The following is a 17,507-nucleotide window of genomic DNA, read 5'->3' as shown; positions in this document are numbered from 1 at the left end:
GTGTGTGTTTGCAGGATGTTTTATAGCCATTCTTGGGTGGATCGGGGAAAAGGCTTAAAATTGTTCTGCGAATGGGGATACAGATTTTAGAAGGCATGTAATCTGGTTGGAAGAGCCCTATAGCAAAATTTTAAAAAACTTGTCCCCCATTCATGGTGAACCAGCAGCTTCTACCGCTACCCAAAAGCCATCTTCTGCCAATCATGCCCCTTCTCTACATGCGCCCATCACCAGCTTTATTATGGACAAGTCAGTGCAGTGCTGCACATCTGGGGAGGAAGGAGATGTGGTCCATGACCAAAATGCATCTATTCTTCACGCTGGGACCTTCTGTATAATGTTGTGAGGAAAATTTACACGTTTAGTAATTGGCATAAAATGTAATTATTATACTTTTTAATACAATCTATACACAGTTCGAATTCCAGAATGTCTATTCTTCACACTGTACATTTCCACACATAAAAAGACGAAAAAACAACAAAGTACAGAACAAGCTGTGTAATCTTTAACAAGATGGAAAGTGTTGCTTTCTAAAGTCTTGTGGTTATTTAGCCTCAGCACTGCTAAGGTGTAATATCTATCTCAATCCTACGATCCAGCCGTGAGAGCTCTCACATCTTACAGTTTCCAACACAGACAGAGCTCAAAACACAAGTTCCCATATTGTGCATCTGTCTGGTTCATTTTTGACTAGAATGTCAGCAGTTTATTTGCATGTGTGATTCGTTACTCCTCAGATGTGTTAAGAGCACCAAAAACAATGTGCCTTCAAATTATGTTCTGCTGTTCACCCCATTATAATGTGGCTTGTAATATACTATGTTATATTATGTTCCTTTTACATCTGCAAAAATATACTGTAGAGGATTATTTTGGTATGGTCATACTTCTCATATTATACCTGGAATCAGGGAAAACTTGGGCTGTGTATAATAACAAGAGCTACCATTGGGGATACATTTACCTTTGTATGGCCAGGGTACCAGATTCTGTAGAAGGTACTAGATTTCAGAGAGGGTACTCGATTCTGGAGATGGTACTAGATTCCAGAGCTGGTACTAGATTCTGGAGAAGGTACTAGATTCTGGAGAGGGTACTAGATTCTGGAGAGGGTACCAGATTCTGGAGAGGGTACTAGATTCCAGAGAGGGTACTAGATTCTGGAGAGATGACTAGATTCTGGAGAGGATACTAGATTCCAGAGAGGATACTAGATTCCAGAGAGGGTACTAGATTTTGGAGAGGGTACTAGATTTTGGAGAGGGTACTAGATTCTGGAGAGGGCACTAGATTCTGGAGAGGGTACTAGATTCTGGAGAAGGCACTAGGTTCTGGAGAGGGTACTAGATTCTGGAGAAGGTACTAGGTTCTGGAGAGGGTACTAGATTCTGGAGAGGGTACTAGATTCCAGAGAGGGTACCAGATTCTGGAGAGGGTACTAGATTCTGGAGAGATGACTAGATTCTGGAGAGAATACTAGATTCCGGAGAGGGTACTAGATTTTGGAGAGGGTACTAGATTCCGGAGAGGGCACTAGATTCTGGAGAGGGTACTAGATTCCGGAGAGGGTACTAGGTTCTGGAGAGGGCACTAGAGTCTACAGAAAGTACTAGATTTCAGAGAGTGTACTAGATTCTGGAGAGAGGACTAGATTTTGGAGAGGGTACTAGATTCCGGAGGGGGTACTAGATTTTGGAGAGGGTACTAGATTCCGCAGAGTGTACTAGATTCCAGAGAGGGTACAAGATTCCGGAGAGGGTACTAGATTCCGGAGAGGATGCTAGATTCCGGAGAGGTTGCTAGATTTTGGAGAGGGTACTAGACTCCGGAGAGGGTACTAGATTCCGGAGAGGGTACTAGATTCCGGAGAGGGTACTAGATTCCAGAGAGGGTATTAGATTTTCGAGATGGGACGTTGATCCAGGGTTTTACTCTTATTGCCATATTTGCAGTTGGGTAGGACATTATCTCCCTAATATGGGGCAAACGGCATGTAACTAATGTACATTAAGTAACTTCATAGCAGATGTATTGAATATGCCATGGATGTCTGTTGGGTCTATCTCTTGTAAACCCCTATAATCCCGAAAACGAGGGTGCCTGACCCCCAGACTTTGTCTTTTCCTCACTCAGCTGTTTCCGTATCTCCCATAGACTCTCTTTTCACAGGAAATACACCATCAGATGAGTCAGAAGAAAGAGAGAGAGAACCAAAAGTGCTGACATTCCCTGAATACATCAATAGTCTTCTTGATACTGGCACCAGGCGGCTAATTCAAGGTTTGCGCATGGAGTGTCAAAGTCGTGGACGGTGCTCCTCTTATTGCCAGCTGTGCCATGTTACTTCTAGCCCTGATGCTCCACCTGAACCTGTTCTTCTAGAAGTCACAAAGGCAGTCCCGATATATGAGCTGGTCACAAGCAACAATGTAACCCAGCAGGTAAGGTGCTTTTAGTGGAAAAAAAAAGCTACAGTTTTGACATATTTGATTTTAGCTGCCATGGTTTAGTGATATAAAAGCAGACATCTCATCAAATCCCTACAGTTTACAAGCTAGTACATCAGCAGACTGGATGGTTTACCACAAGCAGGTCTGGGGGCTACATGGGGAATATGAAATCCGATCTGACCCTGCAGGGTATAATTGGAATGCTCACTTGGCTAAAGAGTGTATATACGGTAGTATAACTCCTTAAAGGCTATGTACACATTTGAAATCTTTGTTGCTTTTTTTCTTAACAAAAATGTCTATCAATGTGATTGGTGCAACTTTCAAAATACTTTTTATTAAAAATTATTTTTACTTTTTGAGATACAGCTGCTTTGTATCCTATATACAGAGCAGCTGTATCTAGCACTGAAACCTGTATCTGTCAGGTCATCGGCACTGACGGGTTCAGTGTCAGCGGGTACATAGCCTTTAACAAGTCGTTTTGTATGGGCCCAACGTAGACAGTTGCCATAACTGCTGTTAGGGGAATACCCAAAAATCATAAGACCCCATAACAAATCCCAGCATGGGCCACAACTGCAAAATATTAAGAAAAAAAAAGAAGAAACAAGAATCAAGAGTCATACTAAAGGAACGAAAGCTGTGTGTGTATATATATATATATATATATATATATATATATATAGTGCCTTGCGAAAGTATTCACACATGCCTCCCTTGGTTTTTTTTTTCTACTTTGTTGCATTATAACCTGGAAATAAAATGGATTGTACATTAGATTTTATGTTATGGATATGACAAAAGAATCCCAATTGTTACAGTAGAATGAAAAAAAAAAATCTTGTTAAAAAAAAAAGTTGTGAGTGCATATGTATTCACCATCTTTGCTATGAAACCCCTATATATATATATATATATATATATATATATATATATATATATATATATATATATATTTATTTAGGTTTATTTAGTTTTTATATATATATATATATATATATATATATATATGTATGTATGTATGTATAAATATACACACATATATACACAAAAACACAAAAAGCACACACTATATTTATTTATCTACAGTGTGCTTTTTGTGTGATTTGTAAATAAACAAAAAAGATAACTATATATTTATGTGTGTGTGCTTTTTGTGTGTTGTATACAGTGTGTGTAAATGTGTGTGTGTGTGTGTGTGTGTGTGTGTGTGTGTGCATATATATATATAGAAGAGAGAATTTTATCATTTATCATTTCACCCAGTAAAGCTATGAAGGGGTGCAGCGGAGAGTACAGTGCTAGGCTTTATCTTGCCATGGTAGTTATGCCAATGACTGCCGATGTAATAGAACTGCAAAAATAAAGGCAGCCCAACCCAAATGAATCATTGGCGAATTGAATCTAAAAAATTAAAAAAGCTTGATAGAAAATTATTAAAAACCAGTGTACAAACAGCACAATTTAACAAGGTTTTTATTCTTGTTTTAGTAATGCTCTTGAATACATCTTATCCTTGATCTTATTGTAACCTAGAAATTATTAAATGTTTAAATGTTTTTTTCAAAACCAACTTATTCATATAAAGAATAATTTACGCCCCACGAAAAAAGAGTTCAGCTCCGTGCTTTTATTCAAGCACACGACTTCTTGATATGCTTACATTGCACTGTAGACTTTATATTATCAAATACATAAACTCATTTCATGCCCTTAACTTATTTAAAACAAGCCTCTTTGATTGAACTGATAATAACTGAAAAATAGAAAAACATTGCTCAAATAGCGTGACTGATGCCGCTATAATATGGCTTATTAACTCATAGTCCTGTATGCAACAGTAATACAATTATTATATACCAGGCAAATTAAATAAAAGGATAATTGTGTCATACAGGCCATGTCTATAGAAATCTACAGGGCACGTATAGACCAGCCATTTAGAATTATTAAAGGGGTTGTCCACTTTCAGCAAATTAATGTTATTTTTATATATATATATATATATATATATATATATATATATATATATATATATATATATATATATATATATATATATATATATATAGCAAACATGAAAGCAGCAGCACTCACACAGAATCGATCGATCAGGTGCCTAGCAAAACGTCCCGATCCTCGGACGTGTAGTAGTATATAAAGAAAGAAAATTTGCAGCACTCCAATGTGAAAAAAAATGGTGGTTTATTCAATCCAAGAACAACAGCAACGTTTCAATCCTACAATAGGATCTTTATCATATTATCATATTATTTGGCTTGATAAAGATCCTATTGTAGGATTGAAACGTTGCTGTTGTTCTTGGATTGAATAAACCACCATTTTTTTTCACATTGGAGTGCTGCAAATTTTCTTTCTTTATATATATATATATATATATATATATATATATATACATATATAATTAAAGGTTTTACCGTTTTCCAATATGATTTCTGTATTAATTCCTCACGTTTTTCAAGATCTCTGCTTGTTGTTATTCAGTAGGAACATTCATTGTTTACTTCCAGTGGATAAAATTCTGTCCATGGTCATGTGAGGGACACACAGGTGCACAGCTCGTTACAGTTACAGTATGTGTATCAGAGCTGTGTCCTCTAACAAGCCGTCTATACTGATGCTGTCTATACTGCATTATCAGCATCTATGTAACTGTAGGTCTGCATACTGCCTTACTTATCAGTGTAGCAGATCTGTCTATATGTCATTATAAATAGTAGGTTCTATGATGAGATAATTATTGCAATGCTGGATTACCCACTGATTTTTACATGTTAGGTTGCTTGTGTGTCTCCATCCTGCTGTTCAGGGTCAGTGCTCAGCTGTCTGTCCTTCTGTTCCTGCAGGATTCTGTGCTCAGCTGTCCGTCTGTCTTTCTGTTACTGCAGGATTCTGTGCTCAGCTGTCTGTCTGTCTGTCTCTCAGTTGCTGCAGGAAGCGGTGCTCAGCTCTCTTTGGTGCTCAGGCCGTGGTGATGTGATTGAGGACTGGTGTCGATGTGACTCCACAGCATTTGGCGTAGATGGACTTCCGACCTGTGCCCCTCTACCACAACCAATGTAAGGTTCTAAGTTCTAGACTTCTGGATCTTTTTGTTACATTCTATCACGTTGTACTGTCATGCATGCAATATGTCCATTTTTACATATCTCCTTCTTCTCTCATACTTATGAGATCAGCAAACCTTTAAAAAATTTCCAATGATTCTCCAGGAGCCCAATCAGCTTAATTTTTGGCAAATCTATTTGGACATATGGGTTATCAGAGCATTTGGGCATTATAGAAGAGGGTCCCCTATTTGGGACCTACCTCTACGAGCCAGATCAGCAGCTTCAGCTCTGGCGGACTTGGTCCACATATATTTACAAGGAGAGCCGTATTTTGATGGCCACATGTAATGTTACATTTTCCCTGTAGAGTCCGTTGCATGGGAAATGAGCTGATGATAGCAACTTCGTCCAGTATAAAACCTGGAGAGTGAGTTCTTGCATATTTTTTGGTGAGTTCTGTATCCATCCTTCATGGCACCTTTCTCTGATTACCGTCATCCTCCATGCTGGCGAGTTACAATTCTTGTCTCCCTAACAGGATATTGTTTGTTGCTGTCTAATCTTTTATATGATGCAATAAAACATATTTTATTGATAATTATGTCTCCACAGTTCCCAGTCTCATGTTCTGTTTCACACATCTCTGAGCTTTGTGGGATATGAGTAATAATTTTCTTTTTATTAAGTTATGGATCACAGCTTGCTAAACCAATTTTGTAAGATGTGTGCAGCGCGTGTACCCTCTGTATGTTTCATGTGCTATAAAGCTCTCTAGCTGCTCGATAATCTGATCTATAGGGTTGTGCCAATGATTCATAAGCGCAAATCATTACAAATATGATAAGTCAATAAAAAATGGAACTACAAGGAGTCTTCAGTAAAGTGACTGGAGAAGTAAGAAATCAGATTTTCTTTAGATCTAATGACAGGACATGCTGATACCTCTAGTGCATAAACTTAGGGTAAAAAGTCAACACATACCAATTTATTCAGATTTCATATGAAACTTTGAAAAAAAAATACTCTGTATGAAATTGGAGGCAGCTAAAGATTTTCAATGGGTGCTGTATTACAGAGCTATATGACACAAATCCTTAAAGGCATTCTCCCTAGGATAGGTCATCGATATTAGATGGGTGGGGATCCGACTCCCGGTACCCCACCGATCAGATTAATGAAGAGGCTGAGGTGGCTTGGTAAGCGCTGCGGCTTCTTCAATGCTTACAGGGTACAGCTCTGTATATTTGGTAGTGGCTATACCTAGTACTGCAGCTGGGACCCATTCATTTGAATGGAACTGCGCTGCAAAGAGCTGCAGTACCGGGCACAGCCACTTCTGAATGTATGTAGCTGTGCCTGGTAAGCATTCAAGGGCCGCAGCATTCAATGGAGTGCCTTGTCCACTTCAATTAGCTGATCAGTGGGAGTACCGGGAGTCGGTCCACCAATGATCTGAAACCGAAGACCTATCCTAAGAAAAGGTCATCAATATCAAAGTCTCAGAAGACTCCTTTAATGCTGCCATGTGTATGAGGTCTAACCCTTAACATTCTCCTAATTAAAGTGGATCTTGGTTATCTGAGAAGTACACCCTTAGAGATAAGCATGTTTGCTTGTATAAGTTTATTCACCAAACAATGTTTTGGATCCATATTTTAGCTGCCATCGTCTTAAATGGGGCTATCCCTTAAATGCAATTGACTTAAATAGTATTTATTTTTTTGGAGAAGGTGAAAAGCTGGGTCTATTACAGTGAAACACTAAACATTAACCTATTATGAATGGTGTGTAAAGTAGCTCTATGCATTCTTGTTCCATGCTTCTACCCTGACACTGTTAGGCTGAGCAGTGGATTGAATTAGAATTACCCTACAGTATTCAATATACACGGGGCCAATAACTGTGCTGAGTATAGCCTAATATCAGCTGCTTTAATGATTAAAAGCGCTGAATATTGATCAAAAGGAAGTCTCCATAGATTTCTTATAGAAAATGGGAAGATTGGATTTTCTTGTCACTGGTGGTTCCAATAGCATAGGGGAGATGGGAGCTGGGAGATATCTTATCGACCATAGTTGTCAGTGAGATGTATCACTGTGTATGGCCCACTTTTTAAAAATAAAAAAAAATTGCTTTAATGTTTGCTTTGCAAAGTATTTGCAAGACATTAAAGACACACAAGTTGTGGGATGGAGTCCAAGTTATTGTTCGATCCTGAACCATTCTATCTACTACTGTATGTACTCTTTACTCTCCATTCTAATATTTTTTTTGTTGTCCAGAAGCACAACCTCAAGGGGTATTCCTATCTAAGACATTGATAACATATCCACGGAATATGCCATCAATTTCTGATAGATTCGTGTCCCAGTAATGGGACCTGCTCCTATATATCCAGAATGGGGGTCATCCGAACCCCATCCCACTTGGTGAGGCGTCCACTTGCACGGTTGTTTGCATAACTACCATAGGAATCAATGGAGAGAGCCGCACTTTGATTCTCCACCTGGATGCGGAAGCCAAAGGCTGCCTCACTAGGTTTGATGGGAGTTGAATAAAAAGTGTAATGCCTTTTGATTGTACAGTTTCAAGCCCTACCACTGATAACTTGATCCAAAAAGGACGTGATCAAAGTAAAGTTATAAGATACCTTGGGTTGTGTTAAAATAGGCATCCAGCACATTTAGTCACTGACTATTAAAATATAATCGTATAAGTATTGTTAAGTTAAATGCACAAACATGTAATATATACAAAAAGTAGCCAACATTGTTTCTCCTGTATACAATATAGCATGTATGAGATATACCACACTATGGCTGTACTTTCTCATTAGTTATCGGTGGATTATTCATTTATTTTTATTCTTTAAGTCTTGAAGACCCTCTTTCATATCCTCACAGGTTACATCTGTCTATGCTGCAGGAGCCCAGCAGTTCCCTCCTGGTGCTCGACTGGATGCATTACGAATCCCCTATCGGAGCACGGATAGTAGACTACCTCATCAGCCAGGAGAAGGTTTCTGACAAACTTGACCATTCCAAAATGGAAGCAGGTAACAATGATGGTGAGAAGAGCTCTTTCCCAGTAAATAACATGAATTTTAGATAACTATTGTTGTTAATATATATTGCTTGGTAGCTTTATTTGGCCATTTCAGTAAAGCACTTAAAAACTAAGTGTATCCCACTAAGCAATGAGGTGAAATTGTGGTCAGTTTATGGCTAGTTTATTTTTTTAAATGTGTAAATGCTAGGTTGCTGCTGATCAGCCTTTCTGTACAGGCTATAAGAGAATGTCTTAATATAATATTAGCAGTAATCTGTCCTCAATGGAGCCAAATGGATACTAAGAAACTAGAGACTAATGGAGACTAATTCACCAACTTGTCAAATAGGCAACTCCATGGCTGAACACTAGAAATAAAGGTAAGACAATAAACTCCATCAATGTCACTCACCACATATATATATATATATATATATGGGGGGGTGGATTTTGGAAGCTGCAAAGGTGTCCACTCCTATTCAGTAACTTTTCACATACACCGGCAACCACATAGTTTCACGTTGATCACAAATTCACTACCTGTAATAGCCCTGTATTTTAGATGGAAAAGACAATATAGTGCAGACACCTTCTAGCCGTTTGAATAAGGAAAGGGTTATTTTTTCCATATACTCGCAAACAATATCACAAGCCATTTGTATATTATAACTCTGATAATAAAACATGTGGCATGCTGAGTACAGCCCAACTCTGGGTTCACCTATTCACAACTTCTTCTGGGGCACCTCTTTTTCATTCAGGATACAAATGTAGTGTATTTATGATCAACATACAACTGTGGAGTCGGCCTGTATATGTGAAATCCTACCTCCGCGCCTTCTGAAATCAATTTTCCCTCAGTGTATATGGTTGGTGAGTGCCCTAGACAGAGTTTTTTGTCTCACCTTTATTTAGTTACAAAAAATTGCCCCAATGGCAGCAAACAACACTGATTCCTATTGTGACAACCTACCCTATGTTTCTGGCTCTGTTAGCAAACAATGTCGTAGGAAATTGATCAAAGGGTCATGGTGTAAGGTGATGGTGCAAGTGAGGTCTTGCCCCACATATTTAAAGGCCCAGCGCCCTGCACCACTCTTGTCTAGAAGAACGTGTAGAAGTACAAATAGTTGTACGAAGTGGATCTAGGAAAGGGGAAGGAACACGGAACCCTTTGCCAGTTGAGGAGGTCTGGTACAACACTAGAGCTCAACAAACCTGGGCGGGAAACCCACCTGGTTTTATTGGCTCAATTACTTCACCCCTCTCATGTAACGACCGAGCCACTCGCTGCCTGTATGAAGAACTATGGCATATCCTAATATAGTACTCTATTTCTCTCAGGGTAACATGGCGCGCAAGGGTGGTTATTTCCCAAGCGCCATGTCACAAACTGCCTACAACCGCCTGTCTGCAACAACAACCCAATTTATACAGTATAATGTTACATAACACAGTCCATCAGGTCTACTCTTCTCTCCTGACAATAATCAGCTTATCACATACCTAAGACAACATGTTAACTGGCAAACAACATGGCAGCTGTTATTGGCAGTCTCTTCCTGGGCACATCTTACACTGGATAGGGGCATGGAGTGCACACAAGCACCACAACCTTCTGTCCTGGGTGGCAAAACCCGTCCATTACCATAATGAGAGCTTCCCCTTTCTATGTACATGAGTGTAGGTAATCCTTTTAATTTGGACAATTGATCAAAGATATGTGCCATATGGCAGACTAGACTTGTCATAGCCACTTCATGTATGAGAGTTTCATACAGTATCATACACCTTTTCATTAAGCATCAGGTGACATTTTGAGGAATGCCATGTACAGACTGACAACCAAAGCAAAAGTTCTAAGCAATGTGTCAATTTGTACGAGTGACAATATGGATACATGGACCAATAGCAAATTCACTGTAAAATATTGATAAAATTTCTCCTTCAAGACCAATTTTTACTTATACTTTTAAAATGACACTATAAGGGTGAGTTCAGATGTAACGGAATTGTCACAGATTTTGGGTGTGGATTCGGCACCGAAAACCCACAAATAATTTACAGTATAATGAATGTAAATGGGGTTTTAAAAACCCCACCCATGCATAGAAGAAAAAATCGACATGGAGTTCAGGGCATTCTGCAAATTCTACAAAATCCACACGTAACTAAAAAAGTCTTCCATGTCTGAAGCCACCCTAATTCAGTGAATTGAAACAACATTTATACTTAATAATATTTAAATTCCAAACCGTGGGACATTTGTAAGCTCTGTCTTGTACAGGAATGCCCACAAACCTACCAGAAACCCTCATTTAATTCAAATTTGCTAAAACTTCACCCTTTTGTGGTCCGAGTTGTACAGTCCCAAAAATAACAACATTGCTGGCACCAATGCTCTTTATTTCATCTATACTATTGAAATCAGAAATAGATTCTGTTCTATTGATGTGAAGTAGTTCTGCACTTTATACAGTGTTCTTACATAATTACATCACTTTATTATTGTACCAATTATTCCCTAATTTTCTTATTTTTCCCTATCATTTCCATCATCAGATACTGTGCTAAGTTTCGCGGAAGATATAATCTCAGGAGCAAAATCTCCCTGTGTGATGCCAGCCCAAGTACCCGACAAACATTCCTCCGTTATATCGATTGTCATCCGCTGCCTGGAGTCTGACACTTCTTACACGTGAGAGCTATCCTCCGCTGCTCCACACTGTTATTTGATTATCAGGGATATAATGGAGTCAGACTCTGCCGGTTAAAGTGCTCTGATGCTATTTTCATTTAAATTGACCATCTTTAACATTAGTGAAGTGAATCAGTGAAGTGAATTATTATGGAGCATTGTGGGAAAAAAAGGTTAATAGATTTTGCTATTAATAGTGCCCGCATTATTTAACAGGTGACATGCTGTTGCCTTAGGACTTATGGGCCTGTTAATAACCCCGGTTTGGTAAATTAATCTTTTCATATTACTCCCATTTAATCATCTTTGGTAATATCGATTCAAGTTGAGATCTTAGTTTGGCCAAAGTATGATAAGCTTTGCACCCTGCCTCGGGGTTCCGCTCTATAAATTGTAGTTGGTAATATAATTTGCAGTCTTCATCATAGACAGGTTTTGTAGCTTAACCCCTCTTATTCCCAGACTTAAGAAATCTTGCAGCATGTCTTGTGCATTGATTAAAATAAAATAGTGTTGTCTCCTGGTTTGATTAGGTTCTCATTATGGGGAGTTGATAACACAGGCAGACGATCTGAGCCGAGTCATGTGACTGTGCGAATGCCCTGTCCAGAGGTGGATGATATAAAGTCACAAGGTAAAGAGAATGGGGATATTTACAGTATATGTTCAACATAGTTTTATGGGTTATAAAAAAAAAGTTAAATAACTTTGTAAATACTTTATTTTATTAATTTTGTACTGATGCTGTGTTATGTTCCAGAGCTGCATTCATAATTCTGCTCTTAAGTGAACAGTAATTCCCCACTACAAGTGGTGCTTCACATAACATAGACTAAAAGATACTCCATGTGCACACTGCATTGATAAGATCTTAGTTATATTAGTTTCTGGGTAAGGTTTGGGTGTTAACTAGCTTTCCTAGAGGGATTTGGGGGCAAGGGATGTATACCTCGTAAATAGGCCTATTTGCTCTGCAGGTTGTAACGCAGTATATACAGCAAAAATGAAGATTTAACTGGATAGAATTTTTAATAACTTTACAAAAACTTGAGGACAACTCAAGATCTATATTTACTGTTGATTTTTATTTAAGGATATAATGTTTGTCTTCTGATATTTGACAGTCATAAATAGTTCCATCATTACCAAGCCCAAGGTACAGTATTTATTGCTTGGCAGTACATGCGTATAAGTTGATCACAGCTGGTATAGTTTGGATCACTGGTAGCCACAGTATACATATCCAACCAATGGAGCTGTAGGCAGAGGCATAGTTATAGCTGGTGCAGTGGTAGCAGTTGCCCCTGAGTTCTGGCACCTGAGGGGGGCCCAAAGGTGTCTCTGCCGCATAAGATGACACCAGTATAATATATAACAAAATAAAGTTCATGGAGCAGCACTCGTCACTTGCAGAAAAATCCCTTTCCAGGCCTATAATACCCCAATAACTGTTGACTGCAGCACTCATGTCCGGTATATTCTAGAAATATAATTATTTTTCCAACATCTAAACCATAACAACATTTCGGCCCATATGGTTGTCAGAGCTTTTTCAAATCTTTTTCTAAAGGGCTGAAAATTCACTGTTACATCCACGGCCGCAGACCATCGGGATTACTCACCCTTCGACGGCCACAGCCATGGACTTGTGAGCGCTGGTCTCCATCTCCTCCCCAGGAGACGCCAGTGCTCACTTCCAGTCCGCTCTGCCTTAAAGGGCCTTACTCCTTGCCTGAGCGTTGTTTGTATTCCTCTGATAGTCTTGCAAATGGTCCCGTAGTCGTATCCTGTTCGCTGTGTTCCCGTGCCCTACTACCCGTATCCTGTATCCTGTGCTGTATTTGTTCCTGTGCCATCTCTAGTGTGGAGTCGTGTTGTGCTGCCTATCATGCCTGCTGTGTTACACCACGTCTGGTGTCCTCCACCACGTTTTGCATCATCTGCTGCCACAGTCCCATCTGTGCCTAACCATTACTACTGTCTGGACTATCACAGGTACCCTTGTGCTTGGACTATATATATATTGACTTGGTACACTGTTGTTTGGCCAGCTGCTATCCCGCTATGGAGGTGTGGCCCGGTGGGTCCACACACCCACAGATCGTGACAGTACGCTCAGGCCATGGACACCGCTGACCAACCCAAGACCAGGATGACGTCAAAAGCCATGCAGGCAGACATACGTGACCTTCGGTCACGACAGGACCAACTCCTGCCGGTGAATTCCATTGCACATCGGCTGGATGCGCAAGCTGTAGTCGCCACAGCACCTGTTCCTGTTGCTCCGGCTGTTCCTCCTGCTACACCTCCTGTCAATGGCAGTACCGACTTCCGATTCCCACTGCCACTACCGCCTCGTTATGACGGAGACGCGAGGGCCTGCAGGGGATTTATGAACCAGTGCCAGATCCACTTCAGCCTACATGCCAGAGCATTTCCTTCTGATGGCGCTAAGATCGCATCCATACCCTTACTGGCAAGGCCCTGGCATGGGCAAATCCCATCTGGGAACGTCAAGGACCAGAGATCCGTGACTTGCAGTATTTCCTTCAAACTTTTCGGACAGTATTTGAGGAAACTGGACGGGTCTCTTCAGCAGCTGCATCCTTGCTGACCCTGCACCAAGGAGACACATCTGTGGGCGAGTACGCCATTCAGTTCCGTACCCTAGCGGCAGAGCTGACCTGGAACAACGACGCCTTGGTGGCCACATTCTGGCAGGGGCTATTCTATGATATCAAGGACGAGCTTGCCGCTCGAGATCTGCCTTCTAACCTAGATGACCTCATTCTTCTAGTTACCCGGATTGACATGCAGCTTCAGGAACGGTCTCAAGAGGTTCGCCAGGCCAGAAGACTTCCTAGGCTCAATCCTACATTCCAGCAACCCCTATTAATCCTCATCAGCTGCTCCACCTGAGGAGCCTATGCAAATAGACCGCCTCAAATTGTCTGTCCAAGAGAAACAACGCAGACGCACTTCGGGTCTCTGTCTGTCGGAGGCCATTTTGTGTGTCTGTGCCCCCAAAACACAGAAAACTCCAGTGCCTAGATTTGGTTGGAGAGACAACCTTGGGCGGAACAGCGCTAAAAGACTCTCTCCAAAATTGGCCATTCCCGTGACCATAGTGTCCGGTGACACACCGGGTCTCTGCCAAACTGGACTCCGGATCCGCGGCAAACTTCATCCAACAGGACGTAGTGGATCAGCTCCAATTTCCGATGGCTCCCTTGGAGACACCCCTGGCTGTTGCCTCGGTGAACGGTCTTCCTCTGCCCGAACCCATCGTGTCCAAGACCAAGCCACTGAAGCTCCAAGTGGGAGCACTTCATGCCGGGCAGATTCAATTTCTCCTCTTGCCCAAAGCCATCAATCCGGTGTTGCTGGGCCTGCCCTGGCTCCGGCTTCATGCCCCAGTCTTGGACTGGAATCCAGAGAGGTTCTCCAGTGGGGCTCCAAATGTCTCCACCGCTGCCTGTTACAGGTTCATCCTGTTCAGTCTCCAATGCCTCAGTCATTGACAGGACTACCTACTAATTTTTCACAGTTTGTGGATGTCTTTGGCATGAAGGAGGCTGAGATACTTCCCCACACCGGGCGTATTACTGTCCGATTGAACTGGTTCCTGATGCTTCACCTCCCCGCGGATGTGTATAGCCCCTCTCCTTGCCAGAGACCCAGTCCATGTCAGCCTTTATCAAGGAGAATCTGGAGAGGGGTTTCATACGAAAATCCTCCTCCCCGGCCAGCGCCGGGTTCTTCTTCGTAAAGAAAACAGACGGATCTCTTCGACCACGCATTGACTACCGTGGTCTCAACCAGATCACGGTCAAAAACACATACCCTTTACCACTGATCTCTTAATTATTTGATCGTATACGAGGAGACAAGATCTTCTCTAAACTAGACTTGTGTTGGGCCTACAACCTTATCCGAATCCGTCAAGGTGACGAGTGGAAGACGGCATTTAACACTCGAGATGAGCACTATGAATATCTGGTGATGCCCTTCAGCTTGTGTAACGCTCCCGCGGTCTTCCAAGAATTTGTCAATGATATCTTCCAAGATCTCCTATATGTCTGTGTTGTAGTCTATCTTGATGACATTTTGATCTTCTCCCCAGATTCGACGACACATCGAAGGCATGTCTGTCAAGTCCTGCTGCGATTAAGGGAGAATCGCCTGTATGCCAAGTTGGAGAAATGTACTTTTGGAAAAAATTCTTTGCCCTTCTTGGGCTACATCATCTCGGATCAGCGTCTCAAGATGGACCCTGAGGAAGTAAAGTACATCCTGGAGTGGCCAGGGCCTGCGGGCCATACAGAATTTTTGGGGATTCGCTAACTTTTACCGGCAGTTTATCTCAAATTTCTCTTCACTGACGGCCCTCATCTCTACCCTTACTAAGAAATGTATGAACGTCAAGGTGAGGACTCCAGAGGCAGAATCAGCATTCAATAGCCTCAAGAATGCGTTCACTTCAGCCTCGATCCTCCATCATCCTGACGTGTCTCGACAGTTCTCGTTGGAGGTGGACGCTTCCTCTGTTGGTGCAGATGCACTTCTGTTTTAGAGAGGAATCAAAGGAAAGGCAGTACTATGTGGCTATTACTAGAGACTTTTTTCCTCCGCAGAGCGCAATTACTCTATTGGGGATCAGGAGTTACTGGTCATCAAATTGGCTCTGGAGGAGTGGAGACATCTGCTCGAGGGCGCAGCTCACTCTATCCTGATATACCTCGACCATAAGAACCTCACCTATCTCCAGTCGGCACAACGGCTAAACACCCGTCAAGCCAGGTGGTCGCTGTTCTTCATCCGTTTCCAATTTGTGCTCCACTACCGTCCCACTGACAAAAATGTGAAGACCGATGTCCTGTCCAGGTCATTTGAAACGCAGGACACTGTGGAGTCCCCTCAAAGTATCAAAGACTTGTTCTGCCAATCCTTTGCAAGTTAGAGACATCCCTCCGGGGAGGACTTTTGTTCGGGTGGCAAATAGGAGAAGAATTCTCCGCTGGGGACACAGCTCCAAACTGGTGGGGCACGCTAGTGTTCGCAAGACTCAAGACCTGATAACTCGTCATTTCTGGTGGCCCATGCTGCCCAAAGATATTGTGGACTTTTTCTCTTCCTGCACTGTGTGTGCTTCTAACAATGTTGCTCACTCCGAACCTGCCGCTTTTCTTCAGCCTCTGCCTGTACTCAATACCCCTTGGCAGCACATTGCAATGAAGTTTGTCACAGACCGACCCCCCCCCCCCCCTCAGTAGGATGCAATACTGTCTGGGTGGTGGTGGACCGGTTTTCGAAGATTGCACATTTTATCCCGCTGACCAGTTTACCTTCTGATCCTCGCCTGGCAAATCTCTTTATTCAGCACTTCTTCAGCTTGCATGGCTTGCCTCTTTATATCGTGCCTGATCGGGGGGGGGGGGGGTTCAATTTATCTCAAGATTCTGGAGAGCCCTCTGTAAACTCCTGGATGTGAGGTTCGACTTTTCCTCAGCCTATCACCCCCAGTCCAATGGTCAAGTCGAGAGGATTAACCAGATCATGGAGAATTATCTTCGCCACTTCATCTCCATGCAGCAGGATGACTGGGTACAGCTTCTTCCATGGGCCAAGCTCTTGCATAACAACCACTCCAGTGAGTCCACCACTTCCACACCGTTCTTCATTGTCTATGGCCTACATCCACAAATCCCTCTTCCTGTGGCGGCTACATCTCAGGTACCCGCAGCCGACTCTGCATTTGGGGACTTTCTGCAAATCTGGCAACAGACCTGTTCCTCTATTCTGCTGGCAGTCGATCGCATGAAACGAAAGGCGGATACAAGAAGAAGAGAGCCGCCTCAGTATGTTCCGGTTACCAAAGTTTGGCTGTCCTCAAGAAATATCTGTCTGAAGATGCCTTCATACAAATTTGCTCCCAGGTTCCTCTGACCTTTTGAGATCCTGCATCAAATGAACCCAGTCTCCTATAAGCTTCGGCTGCCGCCTACCCTCACAATCCCAAACTTTTTCATGTGTCCCTCCTGAAGCCTGTGGTCCTGAACTGCTACACTAAAACTCATAGCTCTCTAGTTGCTCCCAGCAGGTTCTTCCGATGTGTTTGAAGTAAAGGAGATCCTGGACTTCAAGAGAGTAGGAGGAAGGACTTTTTATTTGATGGATTGGAAAGGGTTTGGTCCAGAGGAGAGTTCCTGGGAGCCAGAAGAGAACCTCAATGCC

General features: G+C 41.9%; 1 protein-coding gene across 7 annotated transcripts in view; it reads left to right on the top strand.

Annotated features, from left to right (window-relative positions):
* ASTN1 (astrotactin 1) overlaps window positions 1–17,507 on the top strand; it is a 348,098-nt gene that overhangs the window by 318,181 nt on the left and 12,410 nt on the right. For 5 of the 7 annotated variants that reach the window (XM_075833082.1, XM_075833076.1, XM_075833080.1 and 2 more), the window contains 5 exons: window positions 2,173–2,444; window positions 5,403–5,536; window positions 8,431–8,594; window positions 11,138–11,273; window positions 11,807–11,907. In XM_075833082.1, the coding sequence (XP_075689197.1) occupies window positions 2,173–2,444; window positions 5,403–5,536; window positions 8,431–8,594; window positions 11,138–11,273; window positions 11,807–11,907 (807 nt within the window). The remainder of the gene's footprint in view (window positions 1–2,172; window positions 2,445–5,402; window positions 5,537–8,430; window positions 8,595–11,137; window positions 11,274–11,806; window positions 11,908–17,507) is intronic. The other 2 variants (XM_075833081.1, XM_075833078.1) reach the window with 1 other exon arrangement.

This window comes from Rhinoderma darwinii, chromosome 7 (assembly GCF_050947455.1).
Source record: "Rhinoderma darwinii isolate aRhiDar2 chromosome 7, aRhiDar2.hap1, whole genome shotgun sequence".
In the NCBI taxonomy this organism is placed as follows: Eukaryota; Metazoa; Chordata; class Amphibia; order Anura; family Rhinodermatidae; genus Rhinoderma; species Rhinoderma darwinii.
The sequence above is the reverse complement of the archived record's forward strand: the minus strand, read 5'-3'. Positions and strand labels throughout refer to the sequence as shown.